At 44.0% G+C, this 20,444-nt stretch overlaps 1 protein-coding gene across 6 annotated transcripts in view; it reads left to right on the top strand.

Moving 5' to 3' along the window:
• Positions 1-20,444, top strand: part of LOC110534017 (spectrin beta chain, non-erythrocytic 1) — a 95,877-nt gene that overhangs the window by 33,812 nt on the left and 41,621 nt on the right. For 2 of the 6 annotated variants that reach the window (XM_036990414.1, XM_036990412.1), the window contains exon 1: positions 2,420-3,147. The exons of the other annotated variants lie outside the window; for them this stretch is intronic. In XM_036990414.1, coding sequence (XP_036846309.1) covers positions 3,039-3,147 — 109 coding nt within the window. In that variant the 5' untranslated portion in view covers positions 2,420-3,038. Of the gene's footprint in view, positions 1-2,419; positions 3,148-20,444 lie in introns of those variants that run through there. 6 annotated transcript variants of the gene reach the window in all.

Genomic DNA, 20,444 nt, shown 5'->3' with positions numbered 1-20,444 from the left:
GGAAAAGCACCATGACAGCCTCAACTCTAACACCGTGACCTGCGGAGAGAGGCATCTGGTTGTTCTTTCTCTATCTCTTGCCCCCTCCACCACATATCCTCACTGAGAGGAATGTGCAGAAGACGAACAGAATAGACCCTCTAGCAGCATCAGTCTACAGGCCTGTCTGAGTGATACTCTACATCCTCCTCTATCCTCCATTCGGGGGTTTTAGTATGACCTCTGTGTGCCTTTTGCAGGGGCTGAGCTGCGTGTGGGGAATGTTCCCGGGAGCCTCTCCCTGCCTGTGTCTTTGCGGAGGAGTTGCAGGATGTGGAGATGTTTACTCTCAGCCCCGCCAGTGGATCGCTCCTCTGCTCCCCCCCCCCCCCGCCCCCCCCTCACATGGTTCACTCCCCCTCTCCTCTCACTACTCTGCCCCTCCTCACATGGTTCACTCCCCCTCTCCTCTCACTCCTCTGCCCCCCCCTCACATGGTTCACTCCCTCTCTCCCCTCACTCCTCTGCCCCCCCCTCACATGGTTCACTCCCTCTCTCCCCTCACTCCTCTGCCCCCCCTTACATGGTTCACTCCCCCTCTCCTCTCACTCCTCTGCCCCCCTCACATGGTTCACTCCCCCTCTCCTCTCTGCTCCACTGTCTTGCTCATGTCCGTAGACCGGGCCATTATCTGTAATTGCACCGTGCTTCATACAGGAGCACCTGCCGAATGCTTCCTCGTATACTCCCCCCTCTTTTAGTTTTCACAAGTTGCAGAAAAGGGTTGTTTATCCAGCCCTCTGTACAGCAAGCGGACGAGCTGTTTTCTAGAGGAAGGAAGCTTATTTATCCCGTGGCGTGAGCACAGTTACACACACACACACACACAGACACACACTCAGAGACCTGCACTCATTACAGGCCTGCATGTTAAGAGGGATGTTTGGTATTTTGTCAGGACAGCAATGAGCGCACCACCGAGCTCTCCTCTCATCACCCCCTGGCGACAGCGACAGAATCCCCCCCCCCCCCCCCCCCCCCCCCCCCCCCAGTGAGAGGCCTGCGTCTGTTCTCTGGGCCTCATTAAGCTACTTCCTTCTATAAAGTGCTGGTCACTCTGAAAACCCTGGCCCCCTAGATCTTCTAATGAGAGTAGGCCGCAGGGCTCCTGTACTGTACAGCCTTAACCCAACCAAACCCAAAGTAGCCCAAACACAGCTTGTAAAACAACAGATCTGAACACGTGCCCCATGGACAGGGCAGGCTGTACCCTTACCTCACCCTCACACCTTAGCACTCACCCATTCATGCTACACACACACACATCACAACCGCTCTGACCGGACTCTGATTCTGACTTGCTAAATACCACACAGTTATAATCACTTGAACCCCAAATCCCCCCTTTCCCCAAAAAATAAATATTGAACTATAAATTCTACCTTCCTGTGTTATACTTAAGATACAATGTTTTATTCTATTCCACTCAGCCGTTTACTTTGTGTTCATAGTCTTATCGGTTCTCATTTCTTATTGTTGCATTGTCGAGAAGGAACCCGCGTGGAAGCATTTAGTTAGACGGTGTGTACCACGTGTATCCTGTACATGTTTATGACGAATACAAAACTTCAAATTGGTATCCTAGGGGCTCCTGTATGATTTAAGCACAGCCACTTGCTCTGACCTGACTTGTGTGAAAAGGAGAAGGGTTTACCCCCCCCCCCCCGACAGTTCATGTAAGAAAGCTCATCTACTTTGCTTCTAGTGAACAACACGGCTCTGGTGTGTCATATCAAGGTCACTGGAGGACAAGCTGCCGCTGGAGCTAAGTATTGAGCACAGTACCGAGAGCACTTCAAACGGCTGTCATGTCCACTTATTTCTGAGGAATGCATCAACATTTTTATTTTGGTAGCGTTAAGTCGTTGTGTTCATGTGTATGAAGACATGCGGGAAATCGATGCTTAGACTTTTTTGATTGGGTGGGCCTCAGTGGACAGTGATTGAGCGCACACACACACACACATTCTCTCATCACACTCCGCTGCTCAGGCAGGAAAGAGCGTGTTGCTGCTGCTGCCAGTTTCTCAACTACTTCCTTCCTGTCTTAACGCCTTATTTTAGTCCCGTGAAGCGGAAAGAGAAGAGAGTGATCGCGTAAGACTGAGACAGAGGATGGGAGAACAACAACCGTAGACGCTGGCTTGTGTGACACCTCACTGGCTGACCACACCTCCTACACTACCACTGTGGCATTGTGAAGGATTGGAATGATCCATCTTCTGCCTCTCCCTACTGTACCTTACTGAATGGTTAAGTCCACCTCACCACTCCTCCAGCCGCCCCCCCACTGATCCAGCCCATCCACCCGCTCTTTTCTCAGGCTCCTCCCTAAAACACACCTTATGCAAATGCCACAGCTTTCCGTGAGCAGCAGGCTCTGTTTACACAGCCATCCGACCACAGCCGGTTCTCCTGTTGTGCTCAAACAAGGTGTGTGTGTTATGTGTGTGTGTGTGTGTGTATGAGGCGGAATGCGCGCTCAACGTTTTGGAGGGAAGAGCCAGTGTTCATTTGACTCTGAATGTGAAGAGGAGAACTTCTACTGCTCTAAAGGTTTCTACTTTGCTCAGAGAAAAGGAGTGTGGCACAGATTCCAGAAGAGGTGAAAGAGACGAGAACATTCTGCTCTTAGTTTTGTTTAGAAAAACTCCTGCACCTCTGTGAAAAAAGGGGGAGAGAAAACAAAGGAGGATATTTTTTTTGTACGTGGGGGATAGCATGGCGTGCTCTGCTCATAATCTCTGCTAGAGGAGAAGGACTGGGATTTTACGAGGGAAAACGATCCATAGAAAAGCACATTTTGAATCTAACAGAACTTTCCTCAACTAAAGCCTGTAGCTTCTGTAGTAGAATCTACAGGTAGATAGCTAGCTCCTGTCCTGTGGACAGCCCTGCTGGCCCTGTGCTATGCTGGAGAGCCCACTGGCCCAGCCACGCTGCAGCGCTCCATACCTGAGGTTGATTTAGGCTGAGAGGGAGGGAGAGAGCGCTCCAACATGGAGCTGGACCACCAGCGAAACAGGGAGCCCTGTCTCTCCCCGGCGGCGTTTGTTAACCAGGTGCAGTACTCCAACATCCTGGAGGGGAGATTCAAACAGCTGCAAGGTAAGAACTTACTAATAGTCTGGCTCTTCCCTGGGGCAGGCTGGATTAACACTTATTCTGGTGGCTTCCTAAACCTGCTGGAATAAGAAATGGAAAGTCTGTAGAGCTTTTTGGCTCCTGATGTAATGTATGTTATTCAGGGTTAGAGTGCAGAAAGTCCATCCAAAAGTCCCCAGTTCAGAGAGATGAAGAAATTACTCCCTCAAATCGTAAAAAAAATTTGTTTTCCTTTATTCCTGTTGTGCGTGGTCAGCTCTGGCCCCACACCGCGTCTCCGTTTTGTGTGGCCTGTGTTTGAGTATAGCACAGGGGGCAGTGTAGCTCCAGGCTCCTGTCCCAGGTCTGGCCTGTTCCGGGGAGTTAGAAACACTGGCTGGCCCGACAGATCAGCTCCAACTGATCACCAGGCCACCTGGCCCTCCATATCCAATTACAGGCCTCCGTCAGTGGCCTAAGCCATGCGTGGTCATGGGCACGGAAGTCACCGTTGCCATAGTAAGAAACACAATCAGACGAGTACAACCCAATAGCTGGTTCAAATTGTTCAGGGTAAAGGTTTGAAGTGTTTACCCAGCAACGATCCATTCCATGGGGCCTCCCCTTGTGTAGATCTGGTGATCCCCCTTTTCAATAGAGCCATTATAAGGTTGAGGTGCTATAGCAGACTAGCAGTAAGGATCAGTATGGGTTACTGGGTATTTGGTTTGTTTATTTTGTCTATCTGTGTGTGTGTGTGTGTGTGTGTGTGACCAGGTGTGCCTGGCTCCTTTTGAGCTGCACACCTCCCTAGCATGGGGCCATTAGGCAGGGTTAGATTAGCAGAAGTGCGATGCAGTCAGTCAATGAAGTTATCACTAAAGAGCATTGTGTTTCATCTTTGTTTTTTTTACTCTTAAAGATTTTAAGAAACCCCGTCTGGGATGGAGCATTTTCAAGGAGTTGACTTGTGGTGCAAGTCCACACACCCTACATGTTTGAAATTCTTTGTGCTCGAACGATATTTCACCTCCCGGATTGGGCAATATGCCCAGTGTCACTAAGGCAGGGTTTCGTTTTATTTGACTTGAAATCCCCCAGGGTGTCACAACCTCCTTGACCTCCTCCTTCCACTGTTCAGTCTGTTTGAGGTCACCCCCCTTTTTTTTACCAGCCAGTAGGATCTTTCTCCATGATAAACCTGTTTATCTGTTAGCTTCTCGTGTTCAAAGGAAGTGTTCTGTGTCTGTGACACTCAATCCATCTGCTGGTAGGTGCTGGTGTATCCAAGCTAAGCTTTAGGTATAGGGTCTACACAATGGTGGAGATAAGAGTTATGTAGTGCACGGTGGGGGTATACTATCTTACATGCCCCTTCACTTGAAAAGAGGGAGCCTAAATCCCACCAATCGGTGTGAAGTTCAGCGTTAAGGAGTGGTAGCTCTGCGCCTAGCAGGATCCTCCTCTCTTTCAGATGGCTTGTGTAAAGTCTGAAATTAGCCTCTGAGTCTGACCTTTTTTTTGTCAATCATCTCATCTCCAAACAGGAGCTCAGTCTGCTGATGCCAGACGAGATGTACACATCACTCGCATACCGCTCGCATTCACTTCACCCACATACCCAAAGATATGACGTGACCGCATTTAAGTCAACTGTTGACAAACCATTTATTCTCTTAACAGAGCAGCCTGCAGTCTATAGCAAGGCTGATCAGCCCCCCCCCCACGACCCCCGTCTTTCTGACGAAATGTATGAATGGGTTTTCTGCCTTGTCCCGATCCTTCCCACTCTGCCTCCCCATCCCACCTCACCAGTCCTCTGTCTGTCCATGGCATCGCCACCACCCACCCCCTGTAGACACACTTAGGCACCACACTAGTAATTCCGGTCTGACTGCACTTGAGGCTTATGCTTCTTCCTCCCTCTGTTCTTCTCTGACTGGGGACAGGAAAACTGGCCTGTCTGCTGGGAACGCAGCAGTGTGATAAGACACAGCGATATATTTGATTGACATCGGTACACCATAGTTATCGTGTTAATAAAGGCGCCACTGAAGTGATAGGTATGGTATGCTAAAGAAACGGAATGTTTCCTCATTCTTGTTGCGTCACCGTCCCTCAGGCGGTGTGTTTTGCGTTTTAACATGGGGATCAGTAGGCCGTAGGTCACACAGGACAGGAATGTTCGAACCAGTGATAGTCTTTGAGAATTCTTTTTGCCACCGTCGTCATTAGCCAATGTAGCAGGGCACATACAGTGCCTTCGGAAAATATTCAGACCCCTTGACTTCTTCCACATTTTGTTACGTTACAGCCTTATTCTGAAATTGATTAAATAAAACATTTTCCTCAAACACAATACCCCATAATTTTACAAATGTATTAAACATAAAAAGCAGAAACCTTATTCACGTAAGTATTCATACCCTTTGCTATGAGACTCGAAATTGAGCTCAGGTGCATCTTGTTTCCATTGATCATCCTTGAGCTGTTTCTACAACTTGATTGGAGTCCACCTGTAGTAAATTCAATGGATTGGACTTGATTTGGAAAGGCACAAACCTGTCTATATAAGGTCCCACAGTTGACAGTGCATGACAGAGCAAAAACCAAGCCACGAGGTCGAGATAGGATTGTGTCGAGACACAGATCTGGGGAAGGGTACCCAAAAGTGTCTGCAGCTTTGAAGGTCCACAAGAACACATTGGCCTCCATTTTTAAATGGAAGAAGTTTGGAACCACCAAGACTCTTCCTAGGGCTGGCTGCCCAGCCAAACTGAGCAATCTGGGGAGAAGGGCCTTGGTGAGGGAGGTGACCAGGAACCCGATGGTCACTGTGACAGAGCTCCAGAGTTCTTCTGTGGAAATTGGAGAACATTCCAGAAGGACAACCATCTCTGCAGCACTCCACCAATCAGGCCTTTATGGTAGTTGCCAGACAGAAGCAACTCTTCAGTAAAAGGCACGTGACAGCCTGCTTGGGGTTTCTCAAAAGGCACTTAGACTCTCAGACCATGAGAAACCAGATTCTCTGGTCTGATAACACAAAGATTGAACTCTTTGGCCTGAATGCCAAGACGCGTCTGGAGGAAAACTGGCACCATCACTATGGTGAAGCATGGTGGTAGCAGCATCATGCTGTGGGGATGTTTTTCTGTGGCAGGGACTGGGAGAGACACGTCAGGCTTGAGGCAAAGATGAACAGAGCAAAGTAGAGATCCTTGATGAAAACCTGCTCAGGACCTGACTGGGGTGAAGATTCACCTTCCAACAGGACAACAACCCTAAACACACAGCCAAGACAATGCAGGAGTGGCTTGTCCTTGAGTGACCCAGGCATAGCCCGGACCTGAACCTGATCGAACATCTCTGGAGAGACCTGAAAATAGCTGTGCAGCTGTGCAGCAACACTCCCCGTGCAACCTGACAGAGCTTGAGACGTTAGGTTAGTGTGTGTGTGTGTGTGTGTGTCTACACTTTGTGTAGCTGTTAGTGATGATGCTGATGATAACCTTCTTATGGTAGAGATCTGAAGATTTTTCCAAAAACCTTTTTATTTAAACGTTAACTACAAAGTTGCATGAATTTGCATGAATCCAGTGGCTATGTATTCTTTCAAACTCAACAATAACATGAGCGCTACAGAAACATCGCTAACCAAACAACAGTCTCTTGCTGGTGCGCACTTGCATGAACTTCTTTGGGGTACCCCCCCTCCTCAATTTCCGCCTAAAGACATACCCTACCCATACCTGTAGCTCAGGCCCAGAGGCAAGGATATGCATATTCTTGGTATCATTTGAAAGGAAAGGAGAATAGGAGAATATAACACAATAGATCTGGTAGAAGAAAATACAAGGGAATAAACATACATTTTCAGTTTTTTATTGTTGCTGCATCATCTTTCAAATGACCAAGAACAGCCAAACATACTGATAGGATCCTGTGGATGATTTGAATGAAGAACATAAGATGGCAACAATAGCTGTGCAAAGTTTTGGACAGAACTTCAAAAATGAGCGAGCTACATGACATTGAGCATGAAGTCCCACACAAATGGGACACAAGTGGCCGAATTGGTACAGTGATACATTTTGAAGGAAATAACTATATACAAAATAAATAAATGCTATTCTAACACCCCCCCCCCCCAAAAAAAAATATAAATAATAATAAAACAAACAATTAACAAGGGTAACTATTTACATATTTTCTATTTACAATATTGTGAAGACCCTCAGTCCTCTACACAATATTGTGCTGCTGGTGCCATGGCCCATAGCAGTCAGTCTCTTTCTGCTGTAAAGCAGAGGCTTATTGAACAGGTGGTGCAGGTGATGGGGCATTTCCTATGACAAAGGGCACAAAGACGTCTCCCTACTGTGCCCTTTTTGCCCTGAGGCACATTCATGCCTGCAGAGATGAATCTGGGCAGGTGAACACCACTGGTTGGAGCAGAAGGGACAGAGGTAGAGGGGACAGAAGGTGCTACAGTGGACTTGCTGTAGCTAGCAAGCTCCTGGATGAGCTGCTCCCTGAAGGCTAGCTGTGAGATGGGGGGGGGGGGGGCTGTCCACAGCTCTTAGCCATTTCCTTCTGGAGGATGAAGGCATTCACCACAGCAATGTCAATGAAATGATAGAAAAATGTATTCTACCATTTCATGGTCTTGTGGAGAACATTGTAGTATCCTATCAGCACATCTGACAGGTCTACACCTCCCATGCCCTTGTTGTAGTCCTTTACAGCAGCAGGAATGGGGAATTTTTTTGTGGTCCATGCCCCGGCACCGTCCTTCACACGCCTGACTACGTGATCTCCATTGAAGGACTTGTGGATACTGGAGCACATGACCACCTCTCTGGTGTCCATCCACTTCACAAAGAGCAGGCCATCTTCACGAATCCATCGCATGGTACCCCGCTCAGCCCGCTTAGGCATGTCGTTCACCTTTGTCTTTGGAAAGCCCACTCTGTTAGTCCGAATGGTGCCACAAGCCCACACATCCCGCTTCCTCAGCTCTGTAAACAGGGTAGGGCTTGTGTAGAAGTTGTCCACAAACAGTTTGTAGCCCTTTCCCAGCAGTTGAAAATCCAATAACTCCATAACAGAATCATAACTCAGTCCATTACTGGTAGCAAAACTGTTTTTCCCCTCATAAACAAAAAAATTGCAAGTGTAGGCACACACAGAATCAACCAAAACAAACAGTTTTTTAACCCCATTTGGTTGGTTTGTTACGCATGTATTGTTTGAGGCTGATTCTGGCCTTTGAGGCTACCATCCTCTCATCGATGGACAGGTTCTGGGCGGGCTGAAAATAGGTCTTGCAGGCCTCAACGATGTTGGGGTAGAGAGGTTTGATTTTTGCACAGCCTATCAAACCTCGGTGTGCCTCTCTTCTTGTCATTCTCCCCATCAACTTCTGGGTCACTGATGTGAAGCGCCCGTGAGATAGTCAGAATCCTTTTACAAGACATGACAGTCATGGGGAAAGGCAGTTGATAGAGAGCTGACGTTTTCCAGTAGTCCCTTAGAGTTTTCAACTTCACCAGCCCCATGTAAATGACCATTGGAAAGTAGCAGAAAAGGTCTGACATGGAAATTATCTTCCATGCCTCTTTCTTTTCCTGCCTACACCCATACTGGTGTTCGCCACCAGGGAATCAACAACTGACGAGGTGAAAAACAGTTGAAAAAGTTGAAGGGGGCTGTACTTTGCAGTCATGTCTAGTGGAGGTCCTGGCTGCATTTTGGGTCTAAAAACTGGTGGATTTGGTTCCACATCATCTTCTATATATTGGAAATAAAATAAGAATATTTTAAAAAATCTCAAATTAATAATATTTGATATTATTAATTTAAAAAAATTACATTAGCAGTAGAACTTACCAATTCAGCATGGCATCCTCGCCATGCAGCAACATGGGAGTCCGCCTGGGAGTCAAAACTAGCTTCGCTGAAAAATTATTCTTCCTGAAGCAACTCGGTCTCTCTGTATCTATCTATTTCCTCTATAATTTGGGTTAAATCTGTATACCTATACTTTGTTTTAGCTTTTCCTGATTTTATTTGGCATATTTTAAATATAGAAACTTGTTGAAAATACTATTGAATATGTACTGCTATGCATAAAACCCGTGACTCCATCAAGTAGGATTTGCAATGGCGAATGAACCTCTTTTACGCCAGAGTTTACAACAAAGGCTGGTCTTCAAACGTATAACCATTACATATTGCCGTTTACCTCAGCTCATTGGCTATCTTCCAAGCTAGATTTCAAGATGATCATTGGGCCAAAATACAGTCAATCAACGATAGACTGGTCCTACCATTGGTGCGCAATGATGTCATTGATTGGTGTCTTCAAATCGGTTTGTTTTGGTCAATACGTCCCGGGAAAAGAACCATCAAGTATGGTTGTGTTACTAACAACCAGAGGATTGCAATTGAAACCAACCATGACTGGATAAACGTTTGTTTAGTGTGTGTAATTACCACGAACTCATCGTCCAAAGTTGAATGAGACGGAAATCATGACGCAAGCGGTTAACAAATGTTTCGTGTTTAGGTTATAAAAATGGATTTTATCAAACAAAACGAACATTCACTGTGTAGTTAGGATACTTGGCATTGCCACCAGAGGAAGATCTTCAATGATAAGCAATTTATTTCATTGATATTTCTAACTTTCATGACGCTAATGCTTGGTTGGAAAATGCTAGTAATACTTGTGTGTGCGGGATGCCATCCTCAGATGTTTGCTTTCGTAGTAACAGCTTTTTGAAATCTGATTAAGACGTTCATCTTTTAAATGACGTAAGATACATATATTTACAAGAATGTTTACTATAACAAATGGTGTATTTGGAATGTAGCTCTCTGCAGTTTCACCGGATGTTGGCCTGGTGGGACGTTAGCGTCTCACCCTTTAACCGCTCTAGGGTAGGTATCTACACTTCTTCTTTTATTATTTTTTTTCTCCCAGATGTCAAAAGTTGTGGACTTAGAACTTCAAATGTTGTTTTTCTATGTATGAGGAGAAAACGGAATTTGGGGAGAAACTCAAACGGAATCGGGTAAAAAAATCAACTGATTTTCTAGGGCCCTATTTGCAGCTGTTTCTCACCACAGTACAACACAAATCTGGTGAACTGTGTGTTCATCATCATAATTTACATGGCAAACACGTCTTCTTTACTTGGCAAACAAAATCATCCAGTTAAAAGCCGTACTGTAACCAGCAGTAAGTCAGCCTTAAGCCCTGTTCAACTGGAGATGCCAGTCTGGGCATCTAATGGTTTCAACGCAAACACACAGGCTAAAGGATACAGTCCATCATCACTGCCTATCTCATGTTGCCATGGTGATAGGCATGGTGAATTTGGTTAGGTAGTGTGTCCGGGTCCAAAGGGTCACTGTCCCTGGTGCCAGTCACCTCTGCCTGCACTTCTGAGTAAACACTGATGTGTGCTTTAGGAGGGACTGCTCAGTAGCCATTAGTAGTGTGCCTCTATTCAACCAAAAGAAAAATAACATATACACTCATTTTAGACACCAAGACACATCTGTTGTTTTTTTTGGGGGGGGGGGGGGGGGGGTGGTGACAGATCTGCATATTTCCGTTAGGGGACACCACCTCTGAGGTGGGCGTGTGCAATAACCCAATTTGCCTTCTAAACAACTTTCTTTTTGAAAAACTTTTGTGATGGGTAAAGTTCATACCAGATTTTAGTTTTGGGAACAGAAAACTATTGACATCAAACGTTTCATTGATGAGAAAGTTTGCAGAATCCTGGCCAAAATCCATCTCGTTTCATCTTCTCCCACCCTATTTAGTAGTGAGTTGAAACCCCAAGCGAATGCTTCACATTTATACATCTGGTAAAATGTCTGTCTCATTGTGCTGTCTTTGTCTATAGGCTGGATCTGGCCTACCTGATTTTTAAACACACATGAGCCACACGTCAGGCAGATGTTATCGGAGCGCGAGGTCTGATACCAACAGGCTCAGAGAAGGTTTCTATCTACAAGCCATCAGACTGCTGAACACTTGAACTGGACTGACCACCTGCTCTGATTCTCCACACCTTAACACACACACTCATTCATTCATGCTCATTCATTCATGCTACACACACACACAAACTCCTGTTATTATGAGGGCACAATTTAACTTCTTGCTCCTACCTGAGACGCAGATGTCTCAACTAGGCACCTGGAAATGCAAATGCGCTACGCTAAATGCTAAATGTACTCGTTAAAACTCAAACGTTCATTAAAACACACATGCAGGGTATTGAATTAAAGCTACACTCGTTGTGAATCTAGCCAACAAGTCAGATTTTTAAAATACTTTTCGGCGAAAGCATGAGAAGCTATTATCTGATAGCATGCAACGCTCCACGTCTTGAAATCATGTTTGGGAAATCTCTCTTCCAAGACGTCCTGTCGGAGACCGGATGGAATGGAATCTCTCTCCTTTGTTTGACCAAGAAATAACTCTCAGGAAAATGACAAGACTGGCGACATCGTGTGGAAGCTGTAGGAATTGCAATCTCGGCCCTATTTAATTGTCCCTTAAACAATACATGCAAGTGGCTGTTAAGGTCATACCAAGGATCATTTAGCTATTTGATTTTGAATTGTAAGAACCCTTGAAGTATTACAAAAATATATTTGAATAATTATTTGATGAAATATTGAATTTTGGCCTTACTGCTATAAAACCAGAAGAAAAAAATATATTCTCAACTTTTAACAAAATCGGTGATTTGTCACATCCCTAGTTGGTAGGGCAGAGAGAAGCCATTATTGTGGTTCACTTTGTTCACAGGCAGCCTGTTGCACTGTAGTAGTGTTATTCTAATTTAGATACAGGTCACGTGGCTGTCACCCAATAGGGATTGTTCCTATCCGGAGCAGGTGTAAGTGTTGAGGGAATAGAAGACTTGGTCCAGTCTTCCTTCCTCGGGTCATTGACACGCTCCATTTCCTCAGCCTTTTGTTCCTTTACTTTTATTTAAGAAGTGACACTTGAGGAGATCTATTTCCCATTTTTCGGTCACATTACAGGTGTAGTATAAGGCTCTATAGTAGGCTTATCTCTGGATTTACTAAACCTAGTCCTAGAGGCTTCCAGCTTAGATTCACATTTCCAAGGTTGGGATTTACCCTACACACACACACACACACACGATACCTTTAACAAGGATGCTTTTGTTGACACAGTTTTTATTTTCAGTTTCCTACTTGGGAAAGCAGCAGAATACTCCAGCGTTGGGGTCTTGAGGGGTTATTAGCTGCTACCTGTTGACGCCCATTCTGTGTCCAGATGTTATGACTGAGGGGTGCCTCTGCTCTGCCTCCATCCCAGGGGACTGGGCCTTAGCCGTCTTCATCTTCTCCCTGCAGCAGCTGCACAGAGAGCGAGAGAGGCCTGGGTAGGGTCCATACCTCCACCTTCCACAGTCAGCGGGGAGACAGGCTTAGAGACCCATCCATACTTTACCGGTTACCCACGGATAGAGGTGTTCTCTAGAAGTCAAAAGTTAGCACTTTTGCTATAAATTGCCCTTTCTGTTTGCCTTTCAGTGTATTTATTGAGGTTTACATGGCCCGAGCTGGCACCAGATCAGGTGACACACTCCATTTGTTTTTATGCCTGTGCCCACAAGCTGTAAAGAACACAAAATAACCGGCGTCACACGTGGCTAGTCTGTGGTTGAGCAGCACTGAGGGTTGGGTCACATCAGCCCTATTCTCTGAAGTCTTCAGCTGTTTGGGCGGTTATGTTATTGTAGAGAAAAGGAAGTTTGCATGTGTGGTTTTGTGCCCTTCTGCATTTTCTCCTTCAGCTTGCTGTCCTTCTGCAGACATGTCAGGAGCAGTCATGTCAGGGAGAGTCCTTGCCCTGGCGCTTGTAGGATAAATATGACAGCAGCACACACTGCACAGCCATTTTGCTGTGCTGTCCTTGGCTAACCCACAGAGGACAGGTGAGCTGTGGCTCACAAAGATGTAGCGTTTTTACTGACGGGCTACTATAAATGGTTGCCGAAGAAACATGCTGTCAGTTGAATTGATCCCCTGTACCAATCCGATTTTGCTTTTGCATTTCTTACAACCAGTCTTATTCAGATACTCTGTTTTGATGTTGCCTGTGTGGCAGCTGCGTGTTTCCTTCTGAAGCTGTGTGTGGTCTGACCTGCGTTTTGCTCTGACGTCTTTATGGATTAGGGATGCAAATTTCGGTCACTTTTGCTGCCGACTAACCAAATCACATTAACCGGTCTACAAACAGTAAAATGATGTGACCAACAGAAAACATGCATACAACGAACAGACATATTTCATTAAGAGCTTAATGAAAACATTCAACAATAGCAAGCCTATTATTGCACGTGCAACTGCTGTGATGAGGCAGCTAATAAAACATACTTTTAAAGGGGGGTTGCATGGTAGTGGCTGGTCTTAGCGGAACTCTTGGCAGCAGAGACAACATTTTGCTCATTTCCTGCAATTTTACACATTTTGCCATGGGGCGGAGAAAACATTAGTTTTTTTAATGAGTAACTCTCAATTCCAAATTTAGCATAAACTGGCTATGTGAACCAAACTGTTGCTCAACCTAACTTTACATTTTCAAATGTGTTTCCCCTTCACAGCCTTTCTTTTTTTTTGTATTACATTATTATAGGTGTCGGAATTAAAATGGACAAAATATGAGGGTTACATCTGTTAGATAAGGAAGTGAGGGATACAAGACACGTGTGTGTGTGTGTGTGTCGGTGTCATCATGCATGACGCATTTGTATTTACATTCAGGTACAAAATGATTGTCCCCCTATAAAGCTATTTGGCCTCGCACACCAGTGGTGGATTTGGCATCGACATAAGGATGCATAAGCTGAAAATAACTCCGTACCTGCTGTGAAATATGGTGGTAGATCTGTGATGTTATGGGGCTATTTCGCTTCCACTGGTCCTGGGGCCTTTTGTTGAGGTCAACGGCATCATGAACTTTACCCAGTACAAGGACATTTTAGCCAAAAACATGGTTGCCTCAGTTGGGAGGCTGAAACTTGGCCGCAAGTGGATCTACCAGCAAGACAATAACCCAAAGCACACACAACAATTCATAAAGAAATAGTTAATTGACCACAAAATCATCATCTTGCAATGGCCATCTCAGTCTCCGGACTTGAACCCCGTTGAAAACCTGTGGTTTGAACCGAAGAGGGCAGTCTTCTGTAAATGCGCTAGGGGTGTGCCGAGTAGTCGGACAAAACAAGTAAAGTAACGGATATGGGCAATTGTCCTGATATGATTATGGTCAGAGTCATTTTTTGTTTGATATAATCTTATTTTTTTCGGTGCCAGTGTTCATATTTCAATTAAGTGCGAGGTGTTATGTGGTCTAAGTAACTCAACTTGCTAGTTTGTCTTTATGTATAGAGAAGGGTGGGCTGTACGTTGACCCTGCGGCTCTGATTGGATAGAGCGAAGCCTTATTTCTCCGTTCACTCGCTTTGCTTCATTCACCCAATCACTTATCCTTGCAAGTTTCGGTTGGGTCATTTTAGATTGCTGCTGGCTCCAGTTAGCCTGCTACTTTGATAAATCAAATGCTGAGGACGTTTGCTACAAGGTACAGTTGAAGTCGGAAGTTTACATACAGTTTTTCACAATTCCTGACATTTAATCCTAGTAAAAATGTCCTGTCTTAGGTTAGTTAGGATCACACTTTATTTTAAGGATGTGAAATGTCAGAAAAAAAGTAGAGATTTATTTCAGCTTTTATTTCTTTCATAACATTCCCAGTGGGTCAGAAGTTTACATACACTCAATTAGTATTTGTGGTAGCATTGCATTTAAATGGTTTAACTTGGGTCAAACATTTCGGGTAGCCTTCCACAAGCTTCCCACAATAAGTTGGATGAATTTTGGCCCATTTCTCAGGTTTGGAGGCCTCCTTGCTCGCACACGCTTTTTCAGTTCTGCCCACAAATGTTCTATAGGATTGAGATCAGGGCTTTGTAATGGCCACTCAAATACCTCGACTTTGTTGTCCTTAAGCCATTTTGCCACAACTTTGGTAGTATGCTTGGGGTCATTGTCCACTTGGAAGACCCATTTGTGACCAAGCTTTAACTTCCTGACTGATGTCTTGAGATGTTGCTTCAATATACCCACATAATTTTCCTCCCTCATGATGTCATCTATTTTGTGACACAGTCCCTCCTGGTGCACAGTCCCTCCTGCAGCAAAGCACCCCCACAACAGGATGCTGCCATCCTTGTGCTTCACGGTTGGGATGGTGTTCTTCGGCTTGCAAGCATCCCCCCTTTTCCTCCATACATAACGATGGTCATTATGGCCAAACAGTTATATTTTTGTTTAATCAGACCAGAGGACATTTCTACAAAAAGTACCTTCTTTGTCCCCAAGTGCAGTTACAAACTGCAGTGGCTTCTTCCTTGCTGAGAGGCCTTTCAAGTTATGTTGATATAGGACTTATTTTACTGTGGAAATATATATATATATTTGTACCTGTTTCCTCCAGCATCTTCACATGGTCCTTTGCTGTTGTTCTGTGATTGATTTGCACTTTTCACACCAAAGTACGTTCATCTCTAAGAGACAGAACGTGTCTCCTTCCTGAGCGGTATGACGGCTTGTTAGGAATTTTATGAATACTGACTAAACAATATCTACATTTAAAATAGAAATATAACTAATTAAACTTATACTTTGTTTTATGATATCTGATTAACAATATGAATTAACAAGTGAGGGATTGTGGAGCCTGAAACAGGGGGTAATTACATTTAAATGAATACCATTCCAGCCAGGTTGGAGAAGATTGGAAGTGTTTTTTTTTAAGTAAGCAGAAAAGGTCTTTAAACTATGGTTGAACCGACGAAACTTAGCTCTGGGATGTTTTAGATAAGGCAGTGAGGGTTTTCCGTTAACTGGAACTGTCAGCTAAGTGGAGATCGATAATGGTGAGGGGTCAAGAGTTAATTCAGTCATATTGTGTGTCCTGTGTGTGCGCTAGTGGGTCGGAATGAACTTTTAAACTTGCTTTGTCTTGGTCGGGAGGAGGAGATTCATTCTAGACCCAATGACGTCATATTTTGTATACAAATTGTTGTTCGTGGTTACATGGGAGCGTGCTCCGAGAATAAATACTATTATCTAATTTTGATAAGACTGGTCTCTGTCTATTTGTTGCAAATAAGAATCTTACAAATTCTCGTAAAATAGACTAAGTGAATTTAATTATTGAAAACATATTGGAATAATGAAAATATACTAACACGGCTGCGTGGTCCCATGGTGTTTATACTTGTGTACTATTGTTTGTACAGATGAACGTGGTACATTCAGTTGCTTGGAAATTGCTCCCAAGGATGAACCAGACTTGTGGAGGTCTACAATTTCTTTCTGAGGTCTTGGCTGATTTATTTTGATTTTCCCATGATGTCAAGCAAAGAGGCATTGAGTTTGAAGGTAGGCCTTGAAATATATCCACAGGTACACCTCCAATTGACTCAAATTATGTCAATTAGCCTATCAGATGCTTCTAAAGCCACAGCATCATTTTCTGGAATTGTCCAAGCTGTTTAAAGGCACAGTCAACTTTGTATGTAAACTTCTGACCCACTGGACTTGTGATACAGTGAATTATAAGTGTATGTAAACTTCTGACTTCAACTGTATCAATGTGCTTAAAACATCTAACACGCAGTGTTAGTGTAAGGGAAAAATATGAAATGCTGATGCGCATTCTGACTCGGTGACAGCAAACTTCTCTACCCGCTGCAAATTGATGACAGTCTCTCACACACTTTGCGTGCTGCTCCGAATCTGCAGCTTTTTGGGTCTATAAACGTGCAGTATTTTGCCAACATCTAGCCTATTTAGGCATATTAAAACGCTTCCGTGTTTTCCGATTCAATCCAACTGTCAATCTACTGATACAGTTACGAATATGAGTATGGCCCGGTAGGTACTCCCCTAATATGCGCAGATGAAGAATATCAAGGATCTGGATAGATTCTGTATGGAAGAATGGTCTAAGTCAAGAACCCTCCAATTCGATTAAACCCTGTTTTCTCAGGGTTTCAAGTCCTCCGTAACACTGTACAAAACATTAAGAACACCTTCCTAATAGGGCGGCAGGGTAGCCTAGTGGTTAGAACATTGGGTCAGTAACTGAAAGGTGGCAGGTTTGAATATCTGAGTGGATAAGGCTCTGTCAATGTGCCCTTGAGCAAGGCCCTTAACCCTTATTTGCTCCAGGGGCACCGTACTACTATGGCTGACCCTGTAAAACAACACATTTCACTGCACCTACCTGTGACGATGAAAAACATGTTTTGCCCTCGGAACAGCCTGAATTCGTCGGGCATGACCTCTACACGGTGTCAAGCTTCCCACAGTTGTCAAGATGTTTGGATGTCCTTTGGGTGGACCATACACACAGGGAAACTGAGTGTGAAAAACCACAGGAGCGTTGCAGTTCTTGACACAAACCGGTGCGCCTGGCACCTACTACCATAACCCGTTCAAAAATGTTTAATACAAAAAATATGAATCATTCAGGACATCATTAATGTGACAAGGCAATGAGACATTAACAGACATTCAGAGACATGACTTTTCCAACTTTTTAAGTTTCACAAGTTTGAGAGATTTATAAAATTGTAACAGTTGAATTAAAGAAACTAGAAAATAATGATTTTTTTTCCCCACCCCATTTACATTTGTGAATATATTATTTGGCTAAGAGAATAATCATGTAAAAAAAATAGTTATGATTCTAATTACATGCATAAGCATAATGCCATTTAACATCAAAGGTAAACATAGGTAATTCTTATTTCCAAGGTAATCTACAGAACGTCGGCGTTTATCCCTTACTTATACCATGACCCTGTTGAATACTAGTTTCTGATTGGCTTGAAGGACATTCTAGAGCATGCACAGCATATTTGCATGGTAGAATTCAGTAGCTATAGTTTCTTACATGTTCTATGTTTGGGCTGCTTTTGAAAGAAGTCGTCGAATTGAAGACAACATTGGCATTGTTGAATTCGATTTTCATAAAAGCAAGCCAGGACTGATGGTTTAGTTAGCTAAACTAGCAAGTCTGGTTGGTTACCAAGGGAACTACTGTCACTATCTAGTAAACTTGCTAGCTACTTCAGTGGACGTTGAACACATTTCTAGCGGCAGTGTGTTTTAAGTTATGGCCATGGTATAAAATGGATAGTCAACTTGTGGCTCATTGCGTTCTCTGGAAAATAATGCAACTCCGTGGAAGGTCAGTTCAACTCCGTTAGCGTGTCTTGGAACACACCTTCCACGTCATTCCTTATTTTCCATAGAACGCGTAGCCTCTTTATTATCCCTTACTTATTTTATAGTCTTTTTTTTCCTGCGTGTGGGTGGGTGGGTGGCTGGCTGGGCCAGTGTTAATGATTACCCTGGCTCTAGACTCTAATCACAGGCTGTATTGCTTGAGGGAGCTGGCTGAGAAATGGATCCGTAAGCCCAGTTTAGCGTTGAATTACAGAGCTGAAGGAGCAGCGTCTGACTGCACTAGCAGTGCCCTTTTGATGAGGGTATTACTCATGCGCAGTGCAGGCACACACACACTAATAAACAAACCAACATACGGTAGGCCAATTGTCACCTTGCTTACTCCTCTCACACATTCACACTCCTGGCCCAATAAAAACTCTTCCTACGGTAGGTATTGATCACGTTTATGCTCCGTTTACATTACACTGTTATCTAGAGCGGATTACAAGTAAAGGTACATGTTTAATTCCGAGTTGAACATCCACATGAATACAGAATAACAAGCAAACGCATCCGAAAGTAAATGTCACTACGCCGAACGTCATTACGATAAACAGAATTGAAATTCAAATAAATGCAGAATAAAGCCTCTAGCAAACCGATGGCATCAGTGGAACATTATGTTGTGGTCGTATCTGTCTACATAAATAATAGACAGATTCTTTCTCTCTAGGTACTAGAGCTGAATTTATAAGTCTGGCTCAGAGAGGGCTGTCAGGTAGTGGGGGTGTTTGTAGTGCCCTTGGGCCTTGGACAGGATCCCCATAAAATCCTGTATCAGTAGGTGAGTGTGTGACAAAAGGCCGTAAAGGCAGGCAGGCAGAATGACTGACTGATGCCGGTAGTTTCCTCATTCTTTCTCAGGACGAGGTGACTGGAGGCGCTGGTGCTGGTTACTCAAGCAGGCAGCCCAGTGGTGGTGATACGAGGGAGGGCAGACTTTACAGGGTCAGAGGTAGTGCTGTGGCGGTCATGACATTTTGTCAGCCGGTGATTGTCAAGCAAATAACTGTCTCACGGTAATTGACCGTTAATTAACATAAACACATTTAGCATCTCCTGGCTTCCACGCAGCCTACAAGCCACTGATGTTGACTTTTGGAACATCTACATGTTAAGAAATCCATCTAATATAGCCTACACCTTCACAATAAATCATTTATTTATTTTAGACAGGTCTAAAGAAGCATGATGTATTTTTATTTCAGAACAGAATAGCATACTTTTAGTTGTCCTGATCTGGCTATACCAAATGGCTGTGGGCTACACTAGTTCATTTAGCAGATAAGATTTGCTTAGAATGTATTATTATTTTATAGTATGAAGAATACAATTGAACGAACGATTTGAGGGAGTGCGCACGTGTGGCCATTCTTGTGGTGTTCGGTTAACAAATATATTTTTTTTTTATGCTTAATTTGGAGTTAATGTAACTTTAGTTCTACAAACGTTGGGCTATATGTTTTTTGATTTTTAATACATTGTAAGGCTGCATGATGCGACCCCTAATGATGATTTGAAAAAGCTCTGCTTTGTTTCTTTGCGCAGGATGTACACACTTTATCAGTCTCGCAATCATTCACAATTTGACAAGCACTTGATAATGCCTTGAATTTCACGGTGGCATCCCCTTTGTGTGACCGTAATGCACCCTAAAAAAGATTGGGCCTTTCTCACAGGCTACAAGTGAAGACAGACACGTCGGGGATGCAACTGCGTGCATCCTTATCCAATTCCAAGGTGCGTATTGAAGATATTGGAAGAGCTGTCCACATTTGACTTTTCATCAGCCAACAAGATGAGTAGGCCTAACGAACAAAAGCAAAAGCACTAGCCTATGTCAATCTACTATCCCCCATAGTACAACAGACTACCTATTTTGTGCAATAAATAAATATTCCAAACATAGTCTGGGACAGTTGTAGGATGGTTTATACCGTTCCAAATGG

Source organism: Oncorhynchus mykiss, chromosome 10 (genome assembly GCF_013265735.2).
Source record: "Oncorhynchus mykiss isolate Arlee chromosome 10, USDA_OmykA_1.1, whole genome shotgun sequence".
In the NCBI taxonomy this organism is placed as follows: Eukaryota; Metazoa; Chordata; class Actinopteri; order Salmoniformes; family Salmonidae; genus Oncorhynchus; species Oncorhynchus mykiss.
The sequence above is the reverse complement of the archived record's forward strand: the minus strand, read 5'-3'. Positions and strand labels throughout refer to the sequence as shown.